At 43.7% G+C, this 13,806-nt stretch overlaps 1 protein-coding gene across 2 annotated transcripts in view; it reads left to right on the forward strand.

Annotated features, from left to right (window-relative positions):
* The first annotated feature begins 9,635 nt into the window (after positions 1-9,635).
* LOC147891154 (AIG2-like protein D) overlaps positions 9,636-13,806 on the forward strand; it is a 43,133-nt gene continuing 38,962 nt past the window's right edge. For both annotated transcript variants that reach the window (XM_087389909.1, XM_087389910.1), the window contains exon 1: positions 9,636-9,795. In XM_087389909.1, coding sequence (XP_087246035.1) covers positions 9,680-9,795 — 116 coding nt within the window. In that variant the 5' untranslated portion in view covers positions 9,636-9,679. The remainder of the gene's footprint in view (positions 9,796-13,806) is intronic.

Below are 13,806 nucleotides of genomic sequence, written 5' to 3' on the forward strand. Positions count from 1 at the left end.
CTCGGGACATAGCAATTTCCAACAAATGAGGAGAGGCAGTTGTCATTAATGCCAAATTAAATCGCCTCTATTCTAGCAATAAGCCATCACACGATTATTCACAATTCCCATAGATAGCCAAACCCCATAACTTTTCACTAAGATCTTGCCCATGGGTAGGAGGAGAAGGGACAAAGGAGAATAGAGGTACAAGCAATAAAAGATAAAGATGAACACAAGAGAGAAGTAGACAAGCTTGCTGAGGAAAAATGGGAGCTAAAGCAACAAGTATTTCAAGAGGAGAAGCAACAAGGGAGCATAGAGGAAAACGGAAGGTGTAGGTGAAGGAACAAAGAAGGGTAGAGGAGAAAAGGAAGGAGAATGAACAAAGGAGGGTAGAGGCCAAAATTCACATAAGAACCAATTCAATAGAGAAGTAGAAAAGAATGCTTAGCTGCTATAGCAAGTAGAATTTGAGGCTGGATTGAGGTCTACATTGTGAGATGGTGGAGCTTTGCAAAGGAGCCCTACCTATGGAACACATGCCATACCTAGGAAAGGGTGGAGATGTGTAAGGAGCCTTGCTTATGCAATGCCCCATCCAAGCACTTGCCTACAAGGCTTGCAAGGTACTCCATGATGAAGGAGACCGTAGCGTTGTAACATATTGTTTTTAGCTTTGGAGCCACAATTTTCATATATCAGAAGCTGGTGGAATTGTGCAAGGAGTTGGGCTTATGTAGTGAGCCCCATTTCGAGCAATTGCTTACAACATTTTCAATGTACTTGAAGATGAAGGATATCCCAACCTTCTAACGTATTGTTTTCAACTTGGGAGCCATTATTTTCATCTATTGGAAGCTTTTTGCCCAACCCTAGCCATTGTTTTCATCTATTGGAACCTTTTGGCCTAACTTGGTTTGCGTCCTCAAGTTTGGAAGATCCAAACTTCTGCTTGCAATTGATGGAAACTTTCAATTTCTTCTCAAAGGATATACTATCTTATGAATGAATGGAATACAGAAAGAGTTAACCAATGATTTCCTTAGTCCATCAAGCACACCAAGCCAACATAATAGCTTGCATACATATGCAAAAGAGAACAATCAACAACTTGCATAAATATGCAAAAGAGAACAATCCACAACACATATTGCACAAACCACAAAACTAAGGCATGATTATCTAAATGTTGAAGATGGTTGTCTATTAACTACCATGCATTCTCTAAATTTCTTGCTCTTTATTCTGCTATTGGTGGAGCCATTGCTAGCTTGAAGGGAGGGAGGTATTAGAGCATGGCCATGCCATGAGCAGGAGGCGATGCAAGGTCTTCGGGTGTTTATAGACTCAGCCCATCATGGGCATGCCCAAGGATCATAGACGGGCAAGGCGCCCATGTCCAAACACGACCTAGATGCATCAATGCACCATGGATAGGCATGATTATCTAAATGTTGAAGATGGTTGTCTATTAACTACCATGCATTCTCTAAATTTCTTGCTCTTTATTCTGCTATTGGTGGAGCCATTGCTAGCTTGAAGGGAGGGAGGTATTAGAGCATGGCCATGCCATGAGCAGGAGGCGATGCAAGGTCTTCGGGTGTTTATAGACTCAGCCCATCATGGGCATGCCCAAGGATCATAGACGGGCAAGGCGCCCATGTCCAAACACGACCTAGATGCATCAATGCACCATGGATAGATGCATCAATGCACCATGGATAGACATAGTTTGTAAATACCCTTCAACACAAAGTTGACGAAGCAAATGGTTTGTTAGTATAGTAAGATTGGGGGGGAGGGGGAGACAAAGGGAGGTAGGTAGAGCCATAGAACCATGCTATGGGAAGGGAGGCATTTTATGTTGTCCCAGCATAGGCTTTAGATTCCCACCTTCCTAAGTGAATGCCATAGTTAAGAGAGAAGGAACACATACATATGGATGTATGTATGTAATATAAATAAATATAAACACACACACACATGTATGTATGTATGCATGTATGTATGTCCGTGTGTATGTATGTACTTGTGTGTGTGCGCGTGCATGCATATGTGTGTGTACACACACATATATGAGAGCTTAGATGCTAGATTCTTGCCATAAAAATTAAGTCAAAGGTTTTCATGCACAAAAGCATTGAGTTTTGACAATATATAATGCAGTCATGCATTGTGTGTGTGCACACACACATATAAGAGAACTTAGCTACTAGATTCTTGCCACAAAAGTTAAGTCAAAGTTTCTAATACACAAAATCATTGAGTTTCTACAATATATAATGCTTTCATGCATGCTATCAAGAACATTAGACGATAGTTGATCATATGTAGTAATGTACTAAACATAATCACAATTTTCAATTGAAGTATTTCACATTGAAGCACATATCTTGATACACAAAGGAATAGTTCTGATGCCAAAAATTAGGTACGTCTTATTATATTTCAAACATATTAATCACCACAAGCTTGCATCTATTTTAAGGAACACAATTGGAATGAAAACACTATGTATTTTGTTGCTTTCAACTCTTTATGTATTTTGTTCCTTTCAACTCTTTAAGTTCCTGAAGGAACTTGACACAAAATTGGGTTTTCGAGAACCCTAGAATTGCTCCCCCTCACCTGATAGGGGTTGCAATCACATCCAGCTCTTGATATGATTCCCCTGGGTGCTAGCCAAGCCTTATCGCCGAGGCTTCCACTTGTCACCAGGAGGGAGAGGAAGATGAACTCTTGCTACTAGCTCCTTACCTTAGTGTTCCATTATGCCTCGATCTGTGCTTCAACAACCCACATACACCTATCTATGAGGAGCTAGTAGTAGCAACGAAGAACCCTTGTTGCTAACTCCTCACCTTAGTGTGCCATTATGCCTTGCTTTCCCTTCCCATTGAGTCCCCACTCCTCTTGTTCGAAACAACACTGTGGAATTCTAATCCAAAACCCTCCATATATCAATAGGCATATCATCCATTCCTCTAGGTCCGCCATCATTGATGTTTCTTCGGAGTCAACATGTTGCTCGGAGAGAGAGTTGTTGATTCACGTCAAGATTGAGTACAGTTAGTGCTTATACAAGCAAGCTAATGTCTAATGGGCTCTCTTCCAAATATGAGGGCTTAGAGTGGGTAGCTCCAATAGAGCTAGCCGCTATGTTGCACTAGCCATGGATGAGTCTCCAATTTTCATCTTCCCTTTGCTAGGGCTTGGGTCTTATAATGCCCTAGGCCATAGGTGCTACAAAAAGAAGATAACATGCATACTCACACACACAAAACAGAGTGTATGTGGAAAAGAATGAAGACACAGTGTATCAATATCCATGAATATGCACCATGAGGTCCCATGGATATACAACTTATGCGGTTGCCATCACTGAGACTAAAGGGCTGCGGCCACTTGCGCCCCTTGGGATATGCACTAACCCTATAGACTATTAATGCCTTAACACATGGTACTCACGGTGGACTATGCAAATCCACTATGACAACTAAGCTTGATAGAAGTCAGATTAGTGCGGTGCAAATCGCATAACAATAATTTCAAGTATGCTAAGATAGAGAACCTATGCAAGTAGACATCCGCTTAATCCATAGACCATAGCTTGACCCATCCCTAAATAAGAAAGTATGTTCATTTTATTTGGAGCCAAATAAGAAAGTACATTTGTTTGATGATTGCATCAAGATCGGCTCTCTCTAGTCTCAATACCCCCACCGCAACCAACAAAATGACGGTTGTACTGTCTTCACTTGTAGGCCAGACCTTTCAGCTTCTTCTTTGCTCAGTGACACATTTGTCACTGACTCGACAAAGCACCATAGGTATCACTCAGTTTTGCACCTTCAGAAACCTATACACTTGCTCGTCAAGCATGTTGTCGCTAGCGTCGCTCCCAAAGGCACATCTTTTCCATGTCCACCAAACACTGCATTTGGTTCCTTTGCATTGGGTCCACATGCGCTAGAACCACCTATTTCTCACACGGAACCTACTTCTGAATGATTGGTCCGGGCGACAGATTGTGATCCTATCTCTCTGATCGATGCTGGGCACTCAAACTCGTATGGCCAAAGAGAGGGTGCACCTGGAAGTGTGGGAAAACACGTGTGTCGCTTTGCTTAATGCACATCCAGAAAACAAGCAGCAGGATTACACCATAGAGGTCAAGGTGGAATGGTAAGTGAGAAGGAGTGTGTGGTGCACTTCAGCCAAAAACACAATCGGTGCATTTCCTCCTTGAGGCGCGACTTGGGCTATCCCAACTCTGAGTGTGCCATCTCCTGACTTCGGAAGGGATTGTAACAGGCTTCCCATGACTCTGCAAACTCATCTGGTACCGCCTTGCCTTTGTCTGCAATAGTGTGGCCGTGCTTCGCTGTCGACCCGATGACTTGGTGTATTAATCTGTGGTTTCCAGCACTTAGCATATCTGGGTTTGTGCAGCCTTAGGCTTGAAGGGACCCATGAAGTCCATCCTCAATTTTGTAAAGGGCCCAACGGAAGCACTGGTTGCATCGGTATGCAGTCTCGATCCGAAGGCTGTCCCAGCCCTGTTGATAAAGATCACACCGCAACGTGAACCGGTGGGCATCCTTTTGTAGTGTTGACCACCACACCCCTGCTTATAGAACCTTCTTGGCCATAATTGCTCCTGCAAAGTGACCACTTGCCACTCCACAATGCGCCTCTATGAGCACCGTTTCTTGCTTGTGTGGCAACACACATGAGAGCAAAACATCCGTCAAGTGTCTGCGGTAGAGTTGACCGACCAGTACTTCAAATCCGCAGTGGCTTCTGAGTGATGACCGCTTCCATTGATACTTATTGAGATAATTTGGCATCTATCCGCATGTCATGAAGTGCATCATGTCATCATACCATGACCATGGAATACCCTGGGTTACCAGCCCCTCTTATGGCTCCGCAAACAGCCACCAAAACTGCATTGAGGTCCACATCCGGGAACTTATCTTCAATGCCGATTGTGGGCTTCCTTGTTTCAAGGCACAACAAGTAGTTTGCCACCGCATGCTGGGATCTTGGTCGATGTGCCACTTCAAAATCATACTCCTGCAGTAGTAGCATCCATCTTGCCAGCCTTCCAGTCAAGTTCTACTGCTTGACCAAGTATAGCAACCCCAAATGGTCGACATGAAATATAAAATGGCGCCCCAATAGGTAATGACGGAACTTCTTCAAAGAAAAAACCATCCCCAGGCCTTCACGTTCTGTCACTGAGTAATTCCTCTCTACCAGTGATAGTCTGTGACTTGCAAAATAGATTGGTTAGAACCACCACTCCTCAAGCTGCAGCATTAGAACACTTCTAATCATTCGATTTGAGGCATCTACGAACACATGGAAAGTCTTCTCCCAATCTGGAGGAATCATGATGAGTGCCCTAGAAAGTTGCACCTTCAACTACCGCTATGCCTTCTTGCATTCTGCGGACCATACAAAAGTTCTGGGCTCCATATGCACCAAGCATTCATGGGTATGGCCATGTGAGCCAAGAATTGGAGGTGGCACCCATGCCATTGTATCTGTCCCACGAACTGCAAGTATTCTTTTGGGTTAGCTGGTGCTGGCACCTGCATGATTGTTGCCACCTTATCAGGGTCCACTGCTATGCCTTCAATGTTGATCACATGCCCTAGCAGGTGGTCACTTCGGACCGCAAATGCACACTTCATTGGACACTTCTCTGCAATTGAAAGCATAGTTGCAAGTGATCCAACTGAGGAGCTTTGGTTCTGAACACGTTGAGGTCATCTAGGTAGATTCTCAGGAAATCTATTAAATATTCTCCAAAGATCTTCTGCATAGCACGCTGGAACATCAATGGTGCATTCCGCAATCTGCACCACATGACTGTGCACACATATACCCCCTCAAGCCATAATGAAAGCAATCTTTGGCTGGTCATCTGGCACTATACAAATCTGATTGTATCCACTGTACCCGTCTAGAAATAAGTAGACCTTGTGCCCTACCACTTCATCTAGCATGGAATCTATATATGGGAGTAGAAATGGGTCTGGCACTGTAGCTGCATTCACTTTGCAGTAATCTACACAAATCCATAGTTTCTTGTTTTTCTTGGGCACAATCACAATCGGAGAAATCCACTTTGGATCCTCGATTGGTGCAATCAATCCCACCTGTAGTAGCCTCTCTAGTTCTGTCTTGACCTGCTTAGCCACATGCGGATTCATGCAGTAATGGTGCATTTTGGTAGGCATGGCGTCCTTCTTTAGGCTAACCCGATGTTGGTAAAACTCTGGGTTTAGCCTGTGCATATCGAAATAGTTCCACGCGAACACGTCTGTAAACTTGATCAGCAGGCAGTGACACCAATTCCTTCCTGAATTCCTCTTCTAGGAGTGTGCTGATCTTCATAGGTTTGGAGCTCCCATCGATGCCTAGGAACACCGCCTCCACAGCATCTTCCTGCATGCGCGTTACCCACATCATTCGCTCCTCAAATTCCCTCTCCTTTTCCAGGACATCTTTCATATCTAGGTCCGTAGATAATAGGTCCTCCATATGTTGCAGCTACGGTTGCAGTGACACCAGACCGATCCCTGGTTCTGGCCAGTGGTATTGTGCCAAAATTTCCATGACATCGATTGTAAGCAGCAGCACCAATTCTGGGTTGTTGCTTAAAAACTCGTCTTCTTCATCGTCCTCTAGGCCATCTACCATGTTCACTGTTTCAGTCATGATTGGTCGCACTGCCCCCTCGAGTGCATTGACCACCCCCATTGGCATGCGGACCTTGTGTCTACCCCATCGCATCAACAGTGTATTGAGGACCCAATTTTGCTTCACCTTTGCTTGCCAGCAGTAACCAGAGTTGTCCCAAAAGGAAACTGTACTCCGGTCGAGGCACCTCCTTGGTGAGCACGATGAAGGAAACTATAGAGTCAATTCTAGCAACCTCCATGTAGACATCTTGCAGCATACCCAAAGGATGTACTCTCCATTCCAACCCAATTCTTTGCATGTCCGCAAGGTGATGATGTTAACCCCATATCCACCATCGACTAGTACCTGTGAAAAGCTTCCTCCATTTATGCTCATGGAGATAACTGGTATTCGCATATCAATGAGAGGTATGGCAACAACTGGCACTGATGTGGCAAGTTGTAACCGTTGACTGAAGGGTTGTGGCCACTTGTTCCCCTTGGGATCTATGCTAACTCCGTAGGCTGTTAATGCCTTAACAAGTCTCAAGGACTTTGATCCCATTGGCAACTAGTACGACATACCTACATCTATGTGTTATCTCCTAAGGAATCAAGACTGTAGGATCAATCAACAAGGGCCATTGCTTTTCTAAGGAGAACTGTTACCTATGCATGAACAAAGCCCCCCTCTAGCCTCCAAGGGCAAGTGATGTGGATCCTTGTCTACTAGCCTACTTTGTGGATCCTTGTCTACTATAAGCATTTAGTCTACTTTGTGGTCGAAATCAACCCATTGGCTCTAGATGCCAAACGTCTTGAAGTTTGTACCTGTCGAATTCAATTCATCAATTGTACTAGATGCCAAACATCTCGAAATCAGAGCTTGTCAAACCATTTAGGTTCTTGCTCTCTTTCTCGTACTCATCATGCCACAAATCTACATCATTGAGCGTTGCAACATCTCTATGCTTTATGGGAGGTTCAAAATGTCCATGATAGACCAAAGGGAACATATCACCCCCATAGAAATCAATCCTTGTCCAAGAGATCTGCATCACCATCAATCACTTCTCGGTCGTTGGAAGACCCATTCAAACTTGCTTTCTTGGCTAGGGTGCAGACTTTTGTCCCAAGGCTCCCAAGGCATGGTATCTCTCACAAGGGTGCAGATTTCTATCACAAGGCATTGGTATCTCTCAACCTTTGCAATGCTCTACCAAGTCCTGAGATTTGTGACATAATTAACCTATCTGTTATCTCCCTTGGAATCGAGAGTCTTAGGACCAATCAACAAATAGATTTTCCAAGGAAAACTATTGCTTGTACAAGAACAAAGCCCGCCTCTAGCAAGCGATGTGGATCCTTATCTACTGTCAGCATTCGCCTACTCTGTGGATCCTGCTTTGCTAAGAGAATTAGCCTACTCTATGGTTGAAATCAGTCAATCAACTTGGACTTTGGTTCCCGTAGACACTACCATTGTCGGTGGGCAATGTGGAGGGATTGGAGAGAGAGACAAGGGAGGGAGGAGGATCAATTTTGGTTGGGGGGGGGGCATTGGATTGATAGAAATGGAGGAGCTAAGGGTGTATCCACCTTTTATTGTTGGAGTACTATCATCCACATGGTTGTGATGCAAGGAGTCATAGCATATATCCTTTATATTCCTCAGGTTGCATCTCTTGGTAGACAAGTGTAACAATGTCCTGTGATGCTTCATTGTTCCACCATCTAATCCATCGAAATTGTATGTGCATAGAATCTTATAAGTAGGCTTGGACATTAATTTCAAATTTAGAGCCAATGGTTTGACCAAGAAGTCTAAAGATATTGATGGTGCCTTCCATCCTCCTTGTGCTTTTATCCCACCACTTTAGAAGGCACCTCCATGAAGTTCCGTCACCCCTACCCCGTTCTCCTACCCTCGCCATGCTGCCACCTCTTTCATTATTGCCTTGCCCCCCTTATCACCTCTGTCTCCCTTGTCACCTCTATCCCCCTTGTCCCTTAGTAAAATGAAGGCCTCCCTTTACCTTTTTAACCCATCCCCTCTAACTGCAATTATGATTGGCATAAAATAATTTTGGTTTTTTTGTTGAGAATCATATGGGGACATATTATAGTATCAAAAGCAAGCCATGATGGGCCACATGGCCAACTATGAGGGCACATCTGCCTGTGACAAGAAGCAAGGGACAACCTGAGGGATTTGAATGCGAGCAACTAGCTCAGGTGGGAACATGAGAGTTGCTGCTGCTCTTCAGTCGTCGTTTATGACAGGGGTCGGCGGAATCCAAATCTGGACTATTTGATCTGCCACCATCTATAACCGTAATTCGTCATGGCGCTTAACCAACTGATTTCCAATATACTTCGACCAACATTAGTTCCAAACTAGTACCCTTAGATGGAATTCCAATTGGATGGTGCACGCGAATCGACTCTTTGCAACCATTAGATCAAACCTGCAATTTGATGGCTCACACGAGGTGCCTTTATTCAAGCCGTTAAACCCCCCTTGATCCAATGCTCCATCCACACCGGTCGTCACACAAACACACGCGCACCCTCCTCGTCCAGCACACTTGGGCCACTGTCAACGAGTCATGCTACGCACTCGCTAAATCCACAAATCGCATGCTGCCAAGTGTATAGTGCAGTCTCCCCAAGCAATCGACGGTCGGCACAATAGGCGGTGGAGCCACTTGTGGTTAGAAACTGCCAGAGTGGCGTTTGGCACCGTCCGGGGGTGGGGCGGGTTTCCATTGAGGTGGGCTGTCCTCAGTGGAGGATGGCCATGAGTAGGGGAACTTGATAGTAAGGGTGTTTACAGACTAGAGCCGCCCATGCCTGCCCATCGTGCATTGAATGCATCTGGGCGGTGGGCTAGACGTGGGCAGGTAGTCCATCATCCGTGGGAGGTGCCCGTGGTGGGCAAGTCTGTAAAGTCTGTATGTGAACAACCTTATGCATATGCATGAAGGCAAAGAGAGAAGCTCATGGGCACATCAGGTGTGCACAACGTCTTCGTGTATGGCAGCCTCCTCGCCGACGAAGTCGTCTCCATTCTTTTGCGTCGTCTGCCACCTTCCTCCCCCGCTTTCCTCCCAAATTTGTGAGTGCCTGCTAATCCCTCTCATTGCTTTCGATGATTTTGCATTCCCACCGAATTTCTTTCATCATAGCACTCATCCAGTCGATTTCTTGGAACCCTTTCCGATTTCGTACGTTCTATGTACCAACCCAGAATTCTAAGAGAGCTCACTCTATCACGAGAAATGTCAGCTGCGCTCTTAACATTGAAATAGATGTTATGATCAACTTGACACGACGAAAAGAAGATCACTTAGCAATGAACGAAAAATTAGAAAGTAGAAAAAGGAGAGTTGACAAGTGTCTTCAGTCGTGACGGCTATCCTGCTGAACGTGAGAACATTGATGCTCGCTCTTTGGTTTGACTTCCTGATACGGTAGAGCTGGCTGAAAGTGCTAGTAGCGTTAAGTCTAATCTATCCTCATCATTGAGGTTGTGCAGCCATAGGGGACGAAGACAAAGGGTTTCAGCTCCAAATGCCTATGATATGCAGCCGGAGACGTGGGTTATGATGATGAACTGGTGATGTGGCCGGAGCGGTGCATCTAGAGTGGCCAATCGCATTGCACCGCATCAACCCTGAACAAGAAATAAAATTATCGTGCGATACCTGCCTGAATTACCTTATTCATGTTCTATCTCAGCAAGTTGGGGCAAACGTATGGAGGGGGACGAGCATTTTCTGAGTGAAATCTTCCGAGCGTCCGAGCGAAGGAAAAAAAAAGCTTCCAACTATGCATAAATATGGCAAAAATCGATCAGAAGAAAACATAGTTTCACTTAGAAATATGCAAAGTATTATAGCAATGCCTATTTTATACAAAAATCTTTAGGTGAATCTGTAGGAATGGTGAGAGCATAATGGGATGGCTTTTGAAGAAACCCACATGTAGAGTAGACTTCTCTATGAAAATTCCCTTATGATCCTTCTTACAACTTTTACTTAATAGGGGATGACATTGAAAACCCTCTCTCAACCTAGCTTCATGAAAGAGTTTTTTCAAAGAAAACTCATTGAAGCAAGCCATCCAGGTAGTTTCGCCAGCGAAACCCCTTTGAAGCAAGTCTCCCAAGGTAGTTTCGCTGGCGAAACTACCTTGGACAGCACTTTTAAAAGTGACATAACTTTCATATCCAATGTCCAAATATAGTCATTCAACCACTCAAATTGATTGGAACACCCCATTTGAGCACATCTATGGAGTTATATTTTGGAAAATCTTTCATATATAGTATTAAATATTACATGTATTTTATGAGAGTGATATATAAACCCAAGTTAATACTTATTTATTGTAATTTAAACTTCTTTAGAAACATGTCCATAAATATGCTATAAAAACACTAAAAAGATATTGCCATATGATATAAATGTGTTAATAAGTAATTATATATGCATAGTATTATTACATTGAGAGTGATTATGAGGAATGTTTCTTAAAGGAATCAACACTTTTTTAAGGTAATAACAGGGGTACAAAGGGATGTCTCTAAATAAGAAAATTATGTTGTGTAAAAATGAATGAGTGACTAGTCTGTATATTTTTATGATAAAGGGATCTAGTTCTAGTGAAAATAAAAGTGTAAAAACCATGTTTCCTAAAGAAAAACATTTTTAAAAATCTCTTGAAAAACACGCTCGGATAAACCTGCTCATAGGTTTTTGCTCGTAAAATTGACGCATCCCGTATGGAGGACTCCGTCAGGGAAGGCTGCGAGGATGACCACTGATCTTGCTGAGAGAGGAATAAAGATGCCTACCCATTGGAGATTGCTTGTTCCAGATCAAGTTTACCCTTGATAGCAAGGGGTTTAAAACAGCTTCTGATGTAGTACAAGCATTGGAGTATTTACACTCTTATGTTGACCCATCAGTGATTCATGGAGGTTTAAGCCAAGCAATATCCTTTTCGATGAATCACTCATTGCCAAGTGGCAGACTTTGGACTCTCAAGGACTAATGCAGAGCTTAATACTCATGGTTTAACAAAGACAGCTGGAACATGTCTTAAGGGAGCAACTGAGTCTCCTGCATTGATATTTGAGGGTGACATCATTTTCCTGCTGCTATCCTAAAGTGCACAATATGAAAAGAGTATGGTGGTTGTGGCAGTTGCAAACACACGCTGCTTTACACTCCCCAGCTCTGCCATCATTGCCAGCAATGAGAATTCACAACCTGAAGGAGGATTCATATTTGAAGAAAGTGTCTCTGAGGAGCTTCAAGACAGGATTTCAACTTGCCTGGCTTCCTTTGGGTCGAGCTAATTAACTTGTAAGAGTGGCCAAGACTCCAAGACCATGGATAAGCAAAGCCAGCATGACCCTGATGTGTTGTGTTGTCATGTCTAGACAGGCAAGTCAAGGCCAAGCATTCTTCAATCCTGACTCAAATCTAAGCTCTACAGGGTTTCGTGACAGCAAATGCCTCACACAGCTGTTGTTACTCCTTGTAATGGATGTTCTACTTTCCATGGTGTATTTCCCTGCTTCATACATCAATCACCAGGACCTGCAAACACATGTAGCAGTTTACTAGTGACGGGTTTCCACATGACCTGTGAGACAGGAGAATTGAAGGAACAAGGATCTATTTAGCAGTCCTCAGTAAAACACTACCAGAACTCAGACCTATCTCAAGACAAAAGGCAACAAGCAATGTGCCTTATCTCCTTACTAAGAAGGATTCTAGGGATGCTGGAAGTGGGTGCACTGGGAAGGCAGTCACAGCAAAGACAAGGATTTTGTTGCTATTTCTAAGTTGAATATTCAGCAGGCCTCACAGATTTTTAGTTGCTCTAAATGCTGATGCTGTGCCAACTATTGCAACATCATGGCAGAATATGGAGGACGGTGAACGTCGACTTGTTCATGATGCAGCTAGCACGGTGATGCTCATCTCACTGTAGGAGATGTGTGCGCAGCATTAGGAAACCCTTCTGTGTTCTCTCGGAGTTATGGTTGATTTTCCTCTCATGCTCTTCAGTATTCAAGTGCTGAGACCTGGTCTATTCTACCTACTGCTCCATCACTATTTTGACTTCAGTTCAGCATGCATTATTGGAGGACTTTGGATGGCTGCAGCAATGTTCACTCACTACTTCACATAAACTGTGACCACATATGAGTTTCCTCTCCATACTTTGATTGTATTCCTTGTTACAACCCTCTTGCAAATTTGAGGGCAAGGAGGACTGTAACAAACGCGAATTTTACTTAGTCATTTTTAGCTTAGTAGGATTTTAAATGGCTTTGTAATTGAGTAGTACTTTAGTAGGGAAGCCCACGTGGCATCTTAGGATGGCTATCCCATAGTTCATGTTGTAAATGTTGCTAGGCCCAAACCTATAAAATGGGAGTGGTCCTGCTGTTCAAGCATTCATTCATGATTGTTGGCAATCCAAAAAACACTCTTTTCAAGCTGAGCTTCCATGCTCTTGGTTGAAACTGAACTGAGCTCAAGTAGGACTTGACTCCTAGCCTAGGAATGACCTTCCTAGTCTGTTGCTTTCTGCAGCCCCTCACAAGCCATGGTTTCTACCTAAGATGCCAGGTACTTTGATGATGATTCAGCACAATTCCATTGTTTTCATGCTGTTCTACACATCTACTACTGTATAGGTCTTTTTTGATTACATAAGCTGTGGAAATAAGGTTAAACTAGTATGCTGTGGGCTAGTTTGGCTACACTGCCAGAGACCTCCTTCGTGATCGTGCATGCCAATGCTGAATGTGCATCCTTTACTCCTTCTGGAAAGCATCCTCCCTGGCAACATTCCAATAGATAGAGCTCTTGGGACATTCGGGCTTCCTTTCGTAGCCCTGAACTATATCCCATAAGCCCTTATGTATAAACCATATCTTAAGATTTAGTTTCTAGTGAGCATAGTTTGTGCCATTGAGCTTGTCCTCCGTACTCATACACGGTGGTCCCATGGAACTATTCTGTCCTTACACACCTCTTGCTGATCTGTGACATAAAACAACCCTTTGTGCAGAGAAGAAGAGACAACACGGGTCTTAAGGACACTT

The sequence above is a fragment of the Dipteris shenzhenensis genome, chromosome 18, assembly GCF_047967505.1.
Source record: "Dipteris shenzhenensis isolate YYH24624 ecotype China chromosome 18, Dip_SZ_1.0, whole genome shotgun sequence".
NCBI classification, from domain to species: Eukaryota; Viridiplantae; Streptophyta; class Polypodiopsida; order Gleicheniales; family Dipteridaceae; genus Dipteris; species Dipteris shenzhenensis.